The 19,775-nt window shown below is 32.8% G+C and overlaps 1 protein-coding gene across 1 annotated transcript in view; it reads left to right on the forward strand.

Annotated features, from left to right (window-relative positions):
- RAB18 (RAB18, member RAS oncogene family) overlaps window positions 1–19,775 on the forward strand; it is a 46,736-nt gene that overhangs the window by 15,201 nt on the left and 11,760 nt on the right. The window contains exon 3 of the mRNA XM_052000492.1: window positions 11,391–11,452. Coding sequence (XP_051856452.1) covers window positions 11,391–11,452 — 62 coding nt within the window. The remainder of the gene's footprint in view (window positions 1–11,390; window positions 11,453–19,775) is intronic.

Genomic DNA, 19,775 nt, shown 5'->3' on the forward strand with positions numbered 1-19,775 from the left:
CATATATCATTATTTTCCTGATTCTTTGTATTTTCATATAAATCTTCCCCATGTTTCTCTACATCCTTCTTATTTAACCTTTCTTTTACAGTTCAATGATAACGCCATTGGGGTGGCTAGGTGGCATAGGAAATAGGAGTGCTGGGCCTGGAGTTAGGGAGACTCATCTTGCTGAGTTCAGATATGATCTCAGACACGTCCTAGCTGTGTGACTCTAGGCAAGTCACTCAACCCTGTTTCTCCTCAGTTTCCTCATCTGTAAAACGAGTTGGAGAAGGAAATGGCAATCAGTTCAGTCAGTATCTTTGCCAGGAAAACCTCATTTGGCTCATGAAGACTTGTAAACCACTAAAAAACAATGACAATTACATTAAATTGGTATGCTATGATTTGTTTAGTCTTTTCCTAATTGATGGGTATTTATCTTGCTTCTAGATCTTTGATAACACAAAAGGCGGTACTATATAAATATTTGGGTGTTATTTAGGACCTTTCTGTTATTTATGTAACAAGTGTACTCCCATTTCCCTGGAGGAGCATCTTTTCCCTTTCTATTTTTTGCTTTTCACAAGCAGCTTTGGATGGTTATATTCTTTTGCCACTCTATTCCTTTCTTCCCTACTTACTCTGTCTCCTTACCTCTACCTCTCACTGAATTTGCTTAGTTAGTCTTGGCTTTATTGACTTTAATTTGAACTTAAAAGAAAAATTGTAGGAGTCATTTAGTGATTTTGATTGAGATTGATCTCTTTCCAGGAAAGTACACCTCACAGTTTGGGAAATTCTTCATTTCCTTATGAAAATTCTCCTAAAAAAAGTATCTATCTTTCCTCCTTAACATTTTTTGTTTCTAAAATTTCTATTTTATTGACATCTTTTATTTTTACACCATCTTAATTTCCAAATATATTGTTTCTCTCTGCATCTCGCCCATCTAATCATCTCTTAAACAAAGATTAATAAATGAGGGGGAAAAAAGCGTTCAGCAAAATTAAGCAATACACTCATTGTCTGATAATGCATGTCACATTCCACATTGCTAGCCCACTATCTCTGCAAAGGTAAAACAGATTCATTTTCTCTCCTCTTAGGGACAATTTCTTTAATAAAATTACATAGCATTAAATTTCATTTCTGTTGTGTTTTACATTGTTGTATATATTATCTGCCATCTTTACTTCTTGAAACATTTTCTTATATGTTGTAAAATGGCTAAAATATTTGAGAGAGTAAAGCTTATTAGATTTATTTTTGTGATAGTGTGAGTTATGGCATAATTTAGCTGTATTTGTATATCTAAAAGTGTGTTAAATACTAATTGTGCCATTACTTCTGTTGTATTCTAAAATTGGAACACAGGGTTTTGCAAGGGTTAATGTTGAAAAATTATCCATGCATATTTTTTCTTTTTTTTCATTAAAGCTTTTATTTTCAAAACATGTGCACAGATAATTTTCAACATTGATCCTTGCATAGCCTTGTGTTCCAAGTTTTCCCCTTCTTCCCCCATCCCCTCTCCTAGATGGCAAGCAATATAAAATATATTATACATGTTAAAATATATGTTAAATCCTTTATATGTAAAGATTTATACAAGTATCTTGCGCAAGAAAAATCAGATCAAAAAGGAAAGAAAATGAGTAAGAAAACAAAATTCAAGCGAACAATATCAAAAAAGAGTGAGAATGTTATGTTGTGGTGCACATTCAGTTCCCACAGTCCTCTCGCTGGGTTTTAGATGGCTCTCTTCATCACAAGGTCATTGAAAGTGGCCTCAGTCATCTCATTGTTGGAAAGAGTCAAGTTTGTCAGAATTGATCATCTTAGAATATTGTTGTTGCCATGTACAATGATCTTCTGTTTCTGTTCATTTCACTTAGCATCAGTTCATTTAAGTCTATCCATGCCTTTCTAAAATCATCTTCATGCATATTTTTTGAAAATTGAAAAGCTTTAATAAAAAAAAAAAAGTCTGTGCCTTAGTTGCCTTATCTGTAAAATGAAGAATAAAAAATAACATCTATTTCCCAGGATTGTTGTGAAGACCAAATACATCAACAAATACTAAAGCTTTTTAAAAACTTTAATGCTCTAAATAAATGCTGTCTGTAATTAATGTTTTTTCCTGCTTATTGATTATCTTTCCTTTAAATATATAGATACTATGCCACTTAATACAGATATGTAAATTGATATTGATTTATTATCTAAAGGGTGATTGAGTTCTTTTTTTACTTATTTAAATAAATATTTATTTATTGTAGCCTATAGAAGCATAGTAATTTAACCAAATCATAATAGATTTTGCTCCAGCCCCTCTTTTTATGTGAATTCATCAGCTTAAATAGGTTTCTTATTAATTACATATTGTGTTTTCTGTTATTTAATCCATTCTTCTATCTTACTGTGTTTATGGATTAATTCATCCTTATTCATGTTTTAGTTAGGGTTATGAATTCTGTATATTCTTCTATCCTGCCCTTTAAAAAAAAAAAAGTGGTTCTCTATTTTTCCAATGCTGGAAAATGCAGGTGCTACTGCTTCTCTCATTACTGATATATTTTCCAGAATGGTGTCTTCCTGCTTCTTGAGGCTTACCACATTTGTGCCAAACTTAGTGTGCACATTTGTTCAGCATAGTCCCCTGCAGATCAGAATTACTTAGATTAAGAGATTTGCCAATCATAACCTCCTCAGTATTTGAGAATTACAGATAGGTGTGTATCACTATGTGTCCAGACTATCCTTTTCTATTTTCCCTCTTTTTGCTCCCTACTCCAACTTTACAAAGGACTGTGAAGAAATAGGGATGTTATGTGTGTGTGTTTGTGACGGGGAAGTCTATGTTGCAGTTATTCTGTTCCACTATTCCTCTTCTTTTAATCTCACCCAATCTCTGATCACAGGTTCTTCTTTCTTTGCTATTCCCCTTTATTTCTTACCTCCAATAGGAAATTTATTTATGGATAGCCTGCTCTTTCTCTCATGTATGTTTAATCTTCCTACATTCAAATTGTGAAGCATCATGTTGGTAGATGGGCCTAGAGTTTGAAAAGACTCATAATTTCAGACATCAGCTCATTTGCCATTAACAAACAATAGGATTTAGTTCAGGGTTGTTATGAAGATCAAATGAGATATTTGTAAAGAACTTAGGACAATGCCTGTTATATAAAATGTTAGTATTTTCCTTTTTTCCCTTTTTTCTTTTAAGATCATCAAAATATAATAAAATTTCCCCCTTGAAGAACATTTATGTTCTTAGAGAACACTTTGTCTCCATTAGAATATAGACTCTCCCTCATATAGTTAATAACTATAATTATTTGCGTCTCTATTTCTCTTTATTCTGTATTTTGTACTTCCAAGATATTTACCTTTGGCTTCTTCATGAGAAATACTTGGAAGTTCTCTTATTAAAAGTATATTTTATCTATAAAATTATACTTAGCTATGCTGGATAAGTTATTGGTTAAAAGTTTTTATCTTTTTCCTGCTGGAATATCATATTCTAGGCTCTTCTCTGCTTTCAAGTGGTAGTTTCCAGGGCTTTTGTGATCCTGTTTGTGGTGTCTTTGTATTTGAAGACTGTTTTTTTTTTTTTTTTTCTGTTTCTTTTTTAACCTGGAAGTTCTGGATTTTGGCTTTGATGGTAACTGAAATTCTGTCTTTCTTGATCTGTTTGTTTTTTCCAGTTGATTTGAATAGTATATATTTTAGAAAAAGTTTCTTCTTTTTTTTTCAGAATTTTTTCTAGTATTGTTTTATGAAGTAATTGGTCTTTTTTTGTCCAGTCTAATTTTCATGGAAATTGTTGAGTAAAGTTTTATATTTTCTGTATTAATTTGACTATTCTTATTTCAGTTTGTTCTTTTAATTCTCATGTTTCCTTTCTGATTTTTTTCCTCTAGAACTCTAGTTTATGATAATTTTAAAACTTTTGTTTCATTTCTTCCAAAATATATCTAATATATCTGTGAATATCTTTGAGTCTTTGCTTTTGGTGACAAGTCTTCTAAATTTTTTTCTTGTATTCCTGGCTTTCTCATTTAATTTTTGAATTTGAACTTTGTGTAAAGGTCAGACTCCACAGTTATGGGAGGAATGATGAATTCTTTGATACTAATCTGTGTACTTAGTGTTTGGTAATGGATGGTGGCTTCTAATAAGAGCTGCACCAGTTCTCCTGTGTGAACCAGTCTGGAGAGAAGATTGGTTTGTGTTCTCTTAACAGGTCTGTGTGGGGCAGTCTGATAGAAGATGTGCCCTGATTGTTGCCATGTCTGCTTGAAGTCTGATTTGCAGTCAGAAAGCACACCTTCCTGTTCCAAGGTACTGTGGCTTCTAGGATTCTGGTTTACATACTAGGAAGACTTCTGTGCAAAAAAAAAGCTTCAAGCTTTTTTGTTTGGACCCCTTTTTCCATAGTGCCTGCAGGTTCCTGACTGTCTTTTCTGTGGACCTAAACTGGCAGTGTGTGTGTGTGTGTGTGTATACTCATTCAATTTTTCCTTGGAGTTTTGAGGAAAAAAAATAATTTCCAGTTGTTTTGCATTTAAAAAAAAAATCCTTGCTGGAATATTTGTGAAAGCTGGAATTTTCTGCTTCTTGCATGGCCATTTCATTTCCAAATATATCTCTTCTTTTATACAGAGAACCATCTTTTATAACAACAACAACAAAAAAGGCAGTTTAGCAAAACTGCCAAACATATCCATTATATCCTACCATATATATAATATTCCGTGCTTGTATATCTTCTTATCGTTGCAGTGAAAGGAAGAAGGTACATTTTCTTAACTCTTCTCTAGGGTTAAACTTGGGTTAATTATCCAGCATTTAGGTGTTTGGTAGGTTATTCTTTGCCATACATTGTTTTCTCAATTCTTGTAACAATAATAGCATTTATATGTGCTTTACATATGTTTCCTCATTTAATTCTTATAGCAGCTATCAAAGATCGATTCTCTTGTTGTCCTCATTTTAGAAGTAGGTTTATCAAGACAATTTGAGAGACTTGCCCAGTGCCACACTTCATAAGTTTCTGAGAAGCAGTCTCTCCATCTGTTTAATGCACTGCACCATCTAACTACGCCATTGGGTTTCTCATGCTTCTTTAAATTTTTTATATTCATCATTTCTTATGATATAGTAACATTTTATGTATATCTGCCTTATTTGATAAGCATTTCCTTTTTTCCAGTTCTTTGACTTTATAAAAGTGCTGCTGTTAGAGTTTTTGTCTTTGTCTTAAGTATGTATGCCTAGTCAAAGAATCTCTGGATCAGAGTTTGTCAGTTTCTTACTTCACTGATTTTCATTTGCATTTTCTTATTCGTGATTTGGTTGTTATAATTTTACAGTTTTTAAAGAACTATTTTTACATTTTTCAACAACATCCATTGGAAAATAGATCTTGATCTTATATAATTGTTATAATTTCTTAAGACAATTCATATATTTTAGATATCAGTCTTATCAGAGATATGAGGTAAATGCTATTCCTCCCCATTTCCCTCTTATCTTTCATGAAAAAGTTTTGTTTTTACATAATTGAAATTACATAATTTACATACACTACAAAATTACATAATTTTCATAATCTCTATTCTTTGGTTATTAAATTAATTTGGAAAATAATTTTAGTTTGGGGCTGCCTATCATTTATTTTGTTTTTGATAGTACTTGGGGAATCAGAGGTCGTTTATACAGAAATTTGTACTGGCTTCTAATTTTCTTTTGACCTTAACACTGCTTCTTTATTATTAGTGTTGGATCTTTGGAAGACTATGCAAAATTGATGCTTTGTTCTACTCTTAGAATTAGTGGCATTTTTCCAGAAGCTTTTTAAGGTGGTCAAGGATCAGCTATGAATGAACCAAAAAATCTTCTTAATTTTTTGCTGTATTTAATAACTTTATTTCTATGTAGAGTTGGTCTTATTTTAAGAAGGGTGTCTATTTGAAAATATTTCAGGAGAGTGGTTATTTGTTGAAGCCTCATTTAATATATTTAAATAGTTCTACAACCTGTGATTTCCTTTATATGGGTATTTCCTTCCAATGATGCAAATGTATCACTTCTGACTTAGAAGTTTCACAGGAGTAATTCTGTGAATGAAAAATTCATTACCACTCTGGTGATGGCTCTCTTTTTTTTATGATTCTGAGATGGCAGACATAAAGTCACTATATTCAAACCTTTTTAGATTTGTCAGAACTCGTTGAGGTGTTTTTTGGGAGGTGAACATATAGTGAATCTAGGATCATTATTTTTGCATGATTAGGCATCCAAATATAATTTAGTGAAGGAGTTTGTATAATAGCCTTTTTTCTTAAATAACAAAAAATTTAATAATGGTGAAATTTTTTTTAATATTTTATTTTATTTTATAATAACTTTGTATTGACAGAATCCATGCCAGGGTAATTTTTTTTTTTTTTTTTACAACATTATCCCTTGCACTCCCTTCTGTTCCGATTTTTTCCCCTCCCTCCTTCTACCCCCTCCCCTAGATGGCAAGCAGTCCTATATATGTTAAATATGTTGCAGTATATCCTAAATACAATATATGTGTGCAGAACAGAGCAGTTCTCTTGTTGCACAGGGAGAATTGGATTCAGAAGGTAAAAAACAACTCGGAAAGAAAAACAAAAATGCCAATAGTTCACATTCATTTCCCAGTGTTCTTTCTTTGCGTGTAGCTGCTTCTGTCCATCACTTATCAATTGAAATTGAGTCTTTGTCAAAGAAATCCACTTCCATCAGAATACATCCTCATACAATATTGTTGTCAAAGTGTAAAGTGATCTCCTGGTTCTGCTCATTTCACTTAGCATCAGTTTATGTAAGTCTCTCCAAGCCTCTCTGTATTCATCCTGCTGGTCATTTCTTACAGAACAATAATATTCCATAACATTCATATACCACCATTTACCCAGCCATTCTCCAATTGATGGGCATCCATTCAATTTCCAGTTTCTAGCCACTACAAACAGGGCTGCCACAAACATTTTAGCACGTATAGGTCCCTTTTCCTTCTTTAGTATTTTTTTGGGCATAATTCCAGATTGCTCTCCAGAATGGTTGGATTCGTTCACAACTCCACCAACAATGCATCAGTGTCCCAGTTTTCCCGCATCCCCTCCAACATTCATCATTTTTTCCTGTCATCTTAGCCAATCTGACAGGTGTGTAGTGGTATCTCAGAGTTGTCTTAATTTGCATTTCTCTGATCAATAATGATTTGGAACACTTTCATATGAGTGGTAATAGTTTCAATTTCATCATCTGGAAATTGTTCATATCCTTTGACCATTTATCAATTGGAGAATGGCTTGATTTCTTATAAATTTGAGTCAGTTCTCTATATATTTTGGAAATGAGGCCTTTATCAGAACCTTTAACTGTGAAGATGTTTTCCCAGTTTGTTGCTTCCCTTCTAATCTTGTTTGCATTAGTTTTGTTTGTACAAAGGCTTTTTAATTTGATATAATCAAAATTTTCTATTTTGTGATCAGTAATAGTCTCTAGTTTATCTTTGGTCACAAATTTCTTTCTTCTCCACAAGTCTGAGAGACAAACTATCCTATGTTCCTCCAATTTATTTATAATCTCGTTCTTTATGCCTAAGTCATGGACCCATTTTGATCTTATCTTGGTGCGTGGTGTTAAGTGTGGGTCCATGCCTAATTTCTGCCATACTAATTTCCAGTTATCCCAGCAGTTTTTATAGAATAATGAATTCTTATTCCAAAAGTTAGGATCTTTGGGTTTGTCAAACACTAGATTGCTATAGTTGACTATTCTGTCATAATGGTGAAATGTTAAAAAGATAAATAGATGATAGGTAAGTTTAAATAAATGAGACTACTTATCCAAAATCCCTTGTATTCTACCATAACTTTTTTTCTCAGTCTTATTGATACTCGTGGAACTACTACTGCATTTATTTAAAGTAGTGTTAAAACTCCTTGCATGTCTTTTTTTGTTTTTGTTTTGTTTTGCTGAGGCAACTGAGATCAGGTGACATAGTTAGGAAGTATTAAGTGTCCAGAACAGATTTGAACTCGGGTCCTCCTAACTTCAGGGCTGGTTCTCTTATCCATGGCATCAACTAGCTGCCCTTCCTTAAATGTCTTGAAATTCTGAGAGAGATGTGGGGCAGTAGGAAATATATAATATAAAAACAAAATACACATCACAGCCATATCTATGAGAATCAAATGAGATAACACATACAAAGTGCTTTGCATATATTAATTGCAGTGCTGTGTAAAATCAAGCTGATTCTCATTGATTGGCCGCCAACAGGTCCTAAGCCAAGCCCCATTTGGTCATTGTTTGAGTCCTGATTGGCTCAGATTGAATGTAAATAGCAGTCATTTCTGCTTTGTGGAGAAACCCTGAGGACCTTCCCCTCCTTGATTTATATATTTAGATTTTAATTTTTTAGGGGATGAGAGGATTAGGTGAAAGAAGAGTTGTTTTTATTTTTTTTTTGACAAAACATGCATGGGTAATTTTTCAACATTGACCTTTGCAAAAAATATGTTAAATACAATATTTGTGTACATATTTATACAGTTGTCTTGCTACACAAGAAAAATCAGATTTAGAAAGAAGATAAAAATAACCTGGGAAGAAAAACAAAAATGCAAGATAACAATATCAGAGAGAGTATAAATGCTATGTTGTGGTCCACACTCATTTCCCAGTGTTGAAATAAGAGATTCTTTACCTCAGTTGCTACCTAGCCTTAATCACTGAATGGTTGTGACCTCAATCAAATCGAGATCTGTTCAAGACCTTAAAAAAATCAAGATCTCCTATTTCATCCAGGGCCATCTCCAGTCACCCAGATGGCTTTGGAGGGGAAAGAGAGGCAGATGATCTTGTACAGCTCTCTTTCACTTAAATCCAATTCACTTGCATGTCACAGCATCACCTCCCAGATGTCATGGTTAAATATTTTGATTTATTCAGGAAAACATTAAATTGACAATGTTTTTCTAATTTGCTGTATTAAGCTAATTTTTTTGGAGTTATTACCTTTTTATTATCTTTGGAATTACAGTCATTTTCATTTATCTATTTTGTTAACTTGCTGAAGATTTTGATTTGGTTATTTGTTGGTGGGGAAAAAAAATGAAATATGGACACCTAGGGGACTGAATGATCTGCTTCATTGATTTTCTAAGTAATATACTCTTAAGCTATTGAATACTTGATCCTACCAGTCAAGAATTCATAATCTTTGTCACCCAAATCGGTCATTTTTAGTGTACGTGGAAGAAAACTTGGTATAATTTTTTTTTACTAATACCTAATTTGTATTCATGAATGTTTCATAAGCAAAACCTTTTCCTGATCATCCTGAAGTTTTATTTCCATACTACTGACAGGTGCTCTGTAAGCACACTTTTTTTTAGTTGAGCTTGTTCTAAATGGATTGTGACAAACTAATAAGATTTTTTAAAAGTTTTCTTTCCAAACTTTGTGTGCTAATGTTTTCCCTCTGGTCACTGGGATAAGCTACATGCATTTTTGATATTCATGAAAGAGGTTTGGGCACTTAGCATTCATTTGAGCCAGATGGCATATTTCAGCCTCTTTTCCTGGAAAGGGAGAAATTGTTGAACAGCTATAGCAAAACCTTATGTGACTGCTTGTGTAAATAATTCTGAGAAAAGCTTTTCATAAAATTTTGTGATCCTGATAGGCTCTAAGATTCTTAGGAATTTGAATACAAAATTGTTAACTCTTCTCTATTCATCTAATAATTTAAATTATAAATCAAGTGACTTTTTAATAATAAAAGAATATAATGTGGTTCCGTCAAGTTTTTGTTTTGCTCAAAAATAAAGAGATTAGGGCAAAAGAGATCCTGGATAGTTTAAAAAAAAAAAAAGAGTATTGAACAGATAATTTAAATAGGAATTTTTAATGTGTTACAAAAGTTGCATTTCAAACCTTAGTTGACTTTTGGCTGGAATGAGAAGCAGTCTGGGAATGGAATATCAGTTTTTAAAAGTCTCTCTGATCTAAAGAACAGCTCTCAAACTTCTCTATCCATTATATAGATTCATTCTTTTGTAATACAGGTTAAGTTGGGAAGCAGAGGAGGTAGGGTGAAGGCAGATATCAAATCAAAGTGGAATTTTTAAAAAGGTTTAAGTTCAATAAACTTTTGACTTCTCAATTCTATATAATAATAGTAAAAAAACTAAAAGCTCCTGTACTGTCTATATAAATCAAAAAAAATCAAATAAAAGCCTCTTGAATATACCATAATCATAAATTTAGAACTAAAAGGAACTTTTACAGGACATCTTTTTCAGCCTTCTCATTTTACAAATGAGGAAACCAACACCCAAAGGAGATAAGTGATATTGCCTGAGATCATTCATCTGGGAAATATTAGTGGTGCCACTGCATTCTAGCCCATCTCTTATTTTTGTTATTGTGTTGGCAAACTTGAACAAAATGAAGATAACTATGTATAAGGAGCAGAATATTATAGAGTACACATTTTAAAAAATATAACAAATCCAGCATATTTATCCCAAACTTGTCCTTTGTGTCACAGTTTTACTCAGACCTTGTTTTCTTTTGTGCAGCTTTTTTTTTTTTTTTGCTTCTTTTTTTTTTCTCCTCCAGATTTTATATTTTTATTCTGAATTTAAGGAACAACAATAAACAGGATGTTTCCATATATCTGTAGAATTGGGGAAAAAAAGGATTATATATAAAAACATGGATATCTTTTTTTTTAAAATTGCTTTAAAAGAAAAGTATGTAATAAGTTCAACATGTTTCAAAGTTGTCTAGCTAAACTGTGTTTCCTTCTGAGTTTTTATTTTCTTTGGTATTTAAAAAAACACTTAATGGCCATTGTCCCCTCCCCATGCCCCAAATTGGATGTTATCAATAGGTTTCTCTATCCCCAGTAAAAGGAGAAAATAGTCCTTGTGATAAGTTAGTTATGCAAAAAAGTTTACAAATTTGTCATATTCAGAAATATACGAGTCATTCTGAACCATGAGTCCATAACACTTTTGTAAGAAGTTGGGTGGTAGGTTTCATCAAGATGATAACTGGACGTTGCATTTTTTTTTTTTTCTTTTTTCTTTTTTCTCTTACAATGTTGTTGTTACTGTATTTAGGGTTAGGGTTATAGCTGTGCTCAGTGTTCTCTGCATCAAGCCAAGCTCCCTTTGCTTTACGTCTTAACATTCTTTCCACCATCATATCATATTCCCGCCCTTATCTCTAAACTATTTTGTACATTTTTGCATAAAACTTGGGGGATTGTTTTATATCTTTGTCTATGTAATCTATTTTAAAATTGAAGAACCATTGTAAACTTAATTAAATGTTGTCTTTTCCAGGTGTTGACTTCAAGGTGAAGACTATATCAGTTGATGGAAATAAAGCTAAGCTTGCAATATGGGTAAGTGCATACTTAATAAAAATTCTGTTTATAAAGTATAAATGTTTGAGAATCTATTAAGATATATATAGTTTTCTAAAAGATATATTTTAATTAGCTCCCAGATAGTGTGATAATTACCAGTTTTAAAAATAATAGTCGATCTCAATGTTATTAGGACTTTTGTTAGAACTCTGGGTAAGGATAGAATTAGAAATGTAAAAGAAATCAAAACATTTTCAACTTGAAGTGATTGAAGATTGAAGATATTTTCACTATCTTCAATATAATGTGGTTCACAATATAATTCATTCAGTATGAATTAATACTGAAGGTACTTGGTAAGAAGAAATGTGATACAGTGGATATCAAATTGGAATTTATTTTAACATTCTATTTGTAAGGTTTGGTGATTCTCCAAACACCTTGTCACACATGATATTCTTCTTTGATTTGTTTTCTTTCTCTTATTTTGGGGTATAGATTTTATTCATTATAATCCTAATTAGAATCCATCATATTACTGTCATAGTGGGAACACTAGTAATATAATATCCAGGTAAAAAAAACAAAGTTCTTAAAAGTGCTGGAACAGGCTTGTGTGCTTGTTTTTAAATAGTACCAGAAAATAAAGATGTGAATCATCTTTTATCTAGAAGATAGATTGAAAGCCTGGTAATTTTCATGGATATCTTGGGAATTCCAGTGTATTTCTGGGTCGTCAGAGAATCAAGAGAATCAAGAACCTCCATTTTTCATGGAATCATCAGATCATTAATTCATCCAATTTAGCTTCATTGGTGTCTTCCAATAGAAGATAATCAGAACTTCTGAAATCCCTCCAGGAATACAGAATAGCCATATTGTGATAGTTCTTTACCCTTGTAAATTGGTTTTTTCTGAGATGGCTCCTTCTCCAGAGCCTTCATTGTAATTGTTAATCCATTACTCCAAATATATCGTCTGGTTTTTGGAAAGCCTGAACTTCTGGGAAGTGAGGGTAGTGCCTAGATAAGTCCCTAGATAAGTATCTTTCTTCCCTTTCCCTATCCCAAATGCCCTTCCATTTATTTATTCTTGTCTTTGTGCTTCGTTATATTTGGCAAACAACTTAAATTTTTTTCCCCTTCTGAGCTCCCATATTTCAAAAACTTCTTTTTTAGATGATCAAAACAAACTGAAAAAGATGAAAAAAAAAAATTTCCATTCCTTCTTTGCAGAGAAGGGCCATTCATGTAAAACATTTCATATACTAATAGCTCTTTTCAGTGTGTTCATTTGTTTTATTGAACTGGTGTTCTTTATTTTTAAACTTTTTTTTTTTTAATTATAAGGTATGTATCTCTGGGAAGTGAGATGAGGTTATAATGGGAAATGGAGATTATATAAAAATCAAAGACATTATTATAATTTTATTTTAAAAAATTCACTTAGCAAGCAGCAATCAATTTTATTCCCTTCTTATCTGTTCGGGATATTACATTCTTTTTTTTTTTTTTTAATTTTTATTTAATAATTACTTTATATTGACAGAATCCATGCCAGGGTAATTTTTTTTTTTTACAACATTATCCTTTGCACTCATTTCTGTTCCAATTTTTTTTCCCCTCCCTCCCTCCACCCCCTCTCCTAGATGGCAAGCAGTCCTTTATATGTTTGATATGTTGCAGTAGGGATATTACATTCTGAACTTAATTTGAATACTATATATCTATTATATGACTGAATTTGGAGTTAAATGAAAGGTTCATATCCCAACCTGTACTACATATACATTTTGTGACTTTAATCAAGTCACTCATTTTCATTGGGTCTTGGTTTTTGTTTTTGTTTTTGTTTTTTGTTTGTTTTGTTTATTTATAAAGTGAGAAAATTGGACAATTTGATTTTTAAAGTTCTTTCTATTCATAATATCTTATTCTCAAATCTTTTTACTTAAAATTTGTTAAATACAAGAAGAAAGTTCCTAGTAAAAGACTTTTTAGATAGCACTAGGATAACTCTGATTAATTATATAGCAAGTCTCAGAAAATTTCAGTGTCTCCTAAGGTCTACACAAACAAGCAAGTCCAATATTTTCTCTTATTTAGTAAATAAAATGGATTAGGGTTAGCTTTAATTAAGCAAAATCATCTTAAGGGCATTTAAGGAAAAACTTTTGAAGGATACAACAGGAAAAATATTGGAAATACTACACACACTTTTTGTGACTCACTACTAACATCGGAGCCACTGTATTTGAACTCTTAACTAAAACAGTTCTCACTACTTGTGTTGAAGCCGAAATTTTTCTGGTGTGAGCAAAGGTGGAGTAAATGACAGAATTAGATCAAGAGTGTAATTGGAATAGGGTTGACCCAGTTTTGAGTTCTTTAAGAGAGCAATGCTCAAGGTGTTACAGGGAGAGTTAAAAAACCAAGATATGAAGGAAATCTTGGGCCTTTTTAAAATTTAAAAACAAACTGTCTTCATTATTAATAATTGCCAGTCTAAATATCTATTTTTCTATCTACATGAAGCTTTTTATTAGAGAACTACACAGTGGTCTCAAACTCAGAAATGTAGCCATTAAATCATACGTAAAATATTGACTTGAACGTAGACCTTTTAACCTGATCTATGTTGTATTCCATTTGTTAAATATTTCCCAATTACACTTTTAATGTGATTAACTGTGGCATCTGTACCCACATTAAGTGCATTTATGATGATCATGAAAGAGGAAGTACTTTGGAAGTGACATTTCATAATAGACTAGTTTTTATTTTACAGTTGACTTAAGAGATGTAGAGGACAAAAGATCTCATTGTGTTTATTGTGGGGTTGTTTTTTTTTTTAACTCCTTTAAAGTATAATTTTGCAGAATCATTTTGCTTTAACTTAATATTTACAATTTTTATTTTAATTACATGCTCCTTGGCTGAGTATAGGGGAAAGATATTTAGGTTATGCAATGTGACAGAAAAAAAATAAGCTCAAATGAAACCTTTTATATACTCTTTACAGAACATAGATTTGGAGTCAGCAGATTCACATGAATTCTGGCTTTGCTTGATAATGGCTGTGCTCTCTTGAATATGTCCCTTATCTATCTGCCAAGGGAAAGTCAGGAAGTATATGAGCAAAACTACAAAACACTTTCCACACAAATAAAGTCAGATCTAAACAATTGGAAAAAAAAAAATTAAGTGCTCTTAAATAGGTCAAACGAATATAATAAAGGTGACAATACTACCTAAACTAATCAGTTTATTTAGTGCTATACCAATCAGACTCTCAAGAAACTATTTTACTGACCTAGAAAAAATAACAACAAAATTCATCTGGAAGAACAAAAGGTCAAGAATTTCAAGGAAATTAATGAAAAAAAAATCAAATGAAGGTGGCCTAGCTGTACTAGATCTAAAACTATATTATAAAGCCGTGGTCATCAAAACCATTTGGTACTAGGTAAGAAATAGACTGTTGATCAGTGGAATAGCTTAGGTTCACAGGACAAAATATCCAGTAACTATTATTTGACAAACCCAAAGACCCCAGCTTTTGGGATAAGAATTCACTATTTGACAAAAACTGCTGGGAAAATTGGAAACTTAGTATGGCAGAAACTAGGCATTGACCCACACTTAACACTGTGTACCAAGATAAGGTCAAAATGGGTTCATGATCTAGACATAAAGATTGAGATCATAAATAAATTAGAATATAGGATAGTATACCTCTCAGACCTGTGGAGGAGGAAGGAATTTGTGACCAAAAAAGAACTAGAGATCATTATTGATCATAAAATAGATAATTTTAATTATATTAAAAAGTTTTTGATGCTAAGTGAAATGAGCAGAACCAGGAGATCATTGTACATGGCAACAATAAAATTATATGATCCTCAATTCTGATGGATGGGGCTTTCTTTAACAATGAGATGAATCAAACCAGTTCCAATTGTTCAGTAATGAAGAGCGTCAGCTATACCCAGAGAGAGAATTCTGAGAAATGAATGTGGACCACCACATAGCATTTCCACTCTTTCTATTATTGTTTGCTTGTATTTTTGTTTTACTTTTCAGCTTTTTTTTTTCTTTATTTCTAGATCCAATTTTTCTTGTGCAGCAAGATAACTGTATAAATATATATGCATATATTGGAAGAAAAAAAAAAATATATCTCTTCATTTTGTTCAACCTTAATTTCCTTATTTGCAAAAAGAGGTTGGACTGAAGACTTATAATGTCCCTTCAACTCTTAAATCAATTTATTATAAGGGAGTTAAGTCAATTTATTATATATGTTAATTTGCACAAAATTAAACAGGAAGGGGCTTGTGATTTGGATTATATTTACTAAATTGCTAGTCTTTTTAAATGACCTTTTAATTCCCTTCCCTCCCCCCAATCAAAATCCATCTTTTAAAAATCAGTGTTTTGGTGCTATTGCTTGGTTTTGAATTATAAACCACTACAGTCTCCTTGCTGTTGATATTAAAAATCACTCTGAAGTCTTCAAAATAACATCCAAGCTAAAAATGTTGATGGGGATTGTTTATGTGAAAAAAAGACCGACCCTTGGCTATCCCATTAACCTTGTGATGTTAAGAGTACTTGAAGCTGACCCCTTAATATATTGAATGCTCCTCCTTTGTATAAATCATAAAAGGTTGGGGCTAGGGTGGGCATTTATAACTGAAGTGTGATCTGCATTGTGAAGGGTTTTCCCCCCATTGAGATCATGGGTCCACACAAGCTGAGTGTTGTTACTTAGATTAGAGTTTCTCTAATAGCTATCCTATTGCTATTTTTAGTTTACTGGGTCTTGTCTTTAGTATTCCCACCCTCACTAGTGAAGTGGGCCTCTTAGCTCCAGAAGTAGGAAGCCAGAACTCTCAGGAGAATAAGAATGGGAAGAACTAGGAACTTTGAGGCACAGGCCTTGAGCTCAAATCCTGTCTCTGCTGCCCACTGCCTGTGTTTTCCTTGGGCAAATTTTTGGGCCTCATTTCCTTCATCTCTATTAAGATAAAGAAAAGTCTAGATGACTTTTAGGATCCTTCCCTTAGTCTGTTTGTCTACCAATCATGTTGTGATACGGGAGCCACCTGCCAGTGGCTGCTGGAGATCTAACTCAAACCTGTAGAATGGATCTCTTCATTGTGAGAGGATGATGTTGATACAAGGAGACTGAGAGGCAGTTGTGTTCTCTGACTCTCTCTTCTTCCCTCTTGCCTCCAATTTATTTCATTTCCAATCCATAAGGAACATCTTCAAAGGCTGCTTTGCAACACCGTCAAATTTATGATCCACAGCTGCAGAGGGTCTTGGAGAATTGACCTGTCCCTTCACTTAAGCTTGGTCCTTAACAATGCCTGTTTTTTTGTTTTATGAGACTGTGATTATTTCAGTAAGTTTGTGCATTAGCTGTTATCTGAATCTGCGTGCTAGGGAGTGCAAACAGCACTATGGCAGGTGTTGAATTTTGTGAGTTGTCATGGAGACAAACTTTCAATCAGAGAAGAGGACTGTAGTCAGAATAGGCATTTTTCATAAGTCTCTCATCAGTCTCCTGGCTCAGCCCTTTGATGTCTTGGCCCATTGAATTACTCTGACTAAAAAAAGTCTTACCGGGTCTCTTCCTTTCCTTTCCCGCGGGATTACTGAAAGAGCTCTTGGAGGATCCTACTCATAAACAGCTCTTGGGCACTGCTGCTGCTTCTTGTAATTCTTGTGCTTCTTATGTCCCACGTTCAAGCACCATATGTTGGGATATCCCACGTTCAAGCACCATATGTTGGGATATGGGAGCCACCTGCCAGTGGCTGCTGGAGGTCTAACTCAGACCAGCAGAATGGATCTCTTCATGTGAGAGGAGGATGGTGATACAAGGAGACTGAGAGGCAGTTGCTATTCTCTGACCTCTCTCCTATTCCCTCTGTCTCCAATTTATTTCATTCCCAATCCACAAGGAACACCTGCATCAGCAAAAACTGCTTTGCAACTCCTTCAGGTGTTATGATCCACAGCTGTGGAGGCTCTTGGAGAATTGACCTGCCCTTCACTTAGGCATGGTGCTTAACAAACCAAGTTTAAAAAATTGTTCTTAATTGACTTCATCTGTAAAATTAATGACAGAGTAATAGTCTAGGGACTGCTAATTTTGGAAGTGTAGGACCTGGATTCAAATCCCGTTTGATTCTTAATTCCTCTAAGACTATAAGCAAGTCATTTAACTTTCCAGCCTCAGTTTCTATATCTTTAAAATAAGGGACTTGACTGGATGGTTTCTGAGGTTCCTAATGAGTGATAGGTGATCCTTTGACTACTGTCTCAGTAGCTAATGACAAATGCTTTAAAAAAATCAGCTCATTCAGTATTTAAGCATTTTTATACTCCACAGACCAGTTTTAAATGTTTAACTATCATTTTGTTAAAACTTGATATTTAATATTGTATTTTTTTAAAAAATTGGGAAGGCAGGTCTTTTCTTTTGGATATGTGCCATTAGGAAAATAATATTTTTCTTTTGTAAATATTTTCTAATTACATGTAAAGATAGCTATCAATATTCATTTTTTAAATAAGATTTTGAATTCCAAATTTTTCTTCCTCTGTCCTTCTGCCTCCCAAAATAGCAATCGGTCTGATACAGCTTATACATGTGCAATCATGGTAAACATATTTTCACATTAGTTATATTGTGAAAGAAGAATCAGAACAAAAGAGAAAAACCATGAAAAAGAAAAAAACAAAAAGACTGAAAATAGGAAGCTTCCATCTGCATTCAGACTTCATAATTCTTTCTCTGGATGTAGATAGCATTTTCATTGTGAATCTTTTGGAATTGTCTTGGATTACTATATTGCTCAAGAGCAATACAGTCAGAATTGATCGTACGCAGTGTACAATGTTCTCCTGTTTCTGTTTACCTCAATAAAAATCAATTCACAAAAATCCAGATTTTTTTTGAAATCCACCTGTTTATCATTTTTTATACCACAACAGTATAGTACATTTCTTATATCCCTGCTTGTTCAGCCATTCCCCAATTGATGGGCTCAATTTCCAACTCTTTCTTCAGAGTGGTTAGATCATTCACAGCTCTACCAACATCACCTTCATTTTCCTTGTCTATCTTATTAGCCAATCTGATAGGTGTGAGGTAGTACCTCAAAGTTGTTTTAATTTATATTTCTTTAATCAATAGCAATTTAGAGCATTTTTTACAGTTGAGCTTTTTTTTTTTAAACCTATAGTTAGTTTTAATTTCTTCATTTGAAAACTACCTATTCATATCCTTTGATCTTTTTGATCTTTTATCAACTGGGGAATGACTTGCATTCTTAGAAATTTGACTCGGCTCTCTATATTTTATCAGAAATATTGGCTGTAATATTTGGTTCCCAGCTTTCTGCTTTTCTTATAATCTTAGTTGCATTTATTTTGTTTCTGCTAAAACATTTTAATTTAATGTGATCAAAGTTATCCATTTTGCATTACAATAATGTTTTCTATTTCATAATCCTTCCTTTTTCCATATATCTGACAGGTAAACCAGTCCTTGCTTTCCTAATTTGCTGGTGGTATCATCCTTGTCATGTACCAGTTTTGGCTTTATCTGATTGCTGTGATATGTTGGTCTGTGCCTAGTTTCTGCCATACTATTTTCCAGTTTTCCCAGAAATTTTTTTTATTAAATAGTGAGTTCTTATCTCAGAAACTGGAGTCTTAGGATTTATCAATAATTTATCATAATTATAATCATTTACTGTTATATTTTGTATACCTAGTCTATTCCACTGATCTACCACTCTTGTTTCTTATTCAGTACCAAAAAATTTTGATGATTGCTACTTTATATTATAGTTTTAGGTTTGGAATGGCTAGACTACCTTCCATTGTATTTTTTTTTTTTAATTCTCTTGAAATCCATGAGTTTTGTTCTTTGAGATGTTTTATTTTTCCAGATCTATATAATATTTTTTGGGAGTTTAGTGTGGCATTGAATAAGTAAGTTAATTTAGTTAGAAACTGTCATTTTTATTATATTAGCTTAGGCTACCCATGAGTAGTTGATACTTTTCCAGTTCCTTAAATTTTACTTTATTTGTGTGAAAAGTGTTTTATAAGTTATCTTTATATGGTTCTTGGGTTTGTCTTGGCAGGTAAATTCCCACATATTCTTTTAGGGTCTATCCTTATTTTAAATGGTATTTCTCTTTCTGTTTTTTGCTGCTGTGCTTTGTTGGTAACACATATATAAATGCTGATTATTTATGTGGGTTTATTTTGAGTCTTGCAATTTTGCTGAAGTTAATAATCTCAAGTAACTTTTTTAGTTAATTCTCTAGGATTTT

Source organism: Antechinus flavipes, chromosome 5 (assembly GCF_016432865.1).
Source record: "Antechinus flavipes isolate AdamAnt ecotype Samford, QLD, Australia chromosome 5, AdamAnt_v2, whole genome shotgun sequence".
In the NCBI taxonomy this organism is placed as follows: domain Eukaryota; kingdom Metazoa; phylum Chordata; class Mammalia; order Dasyuromorphia; family Dasyuridae; genus Antechinus; species Antechinus flavipes.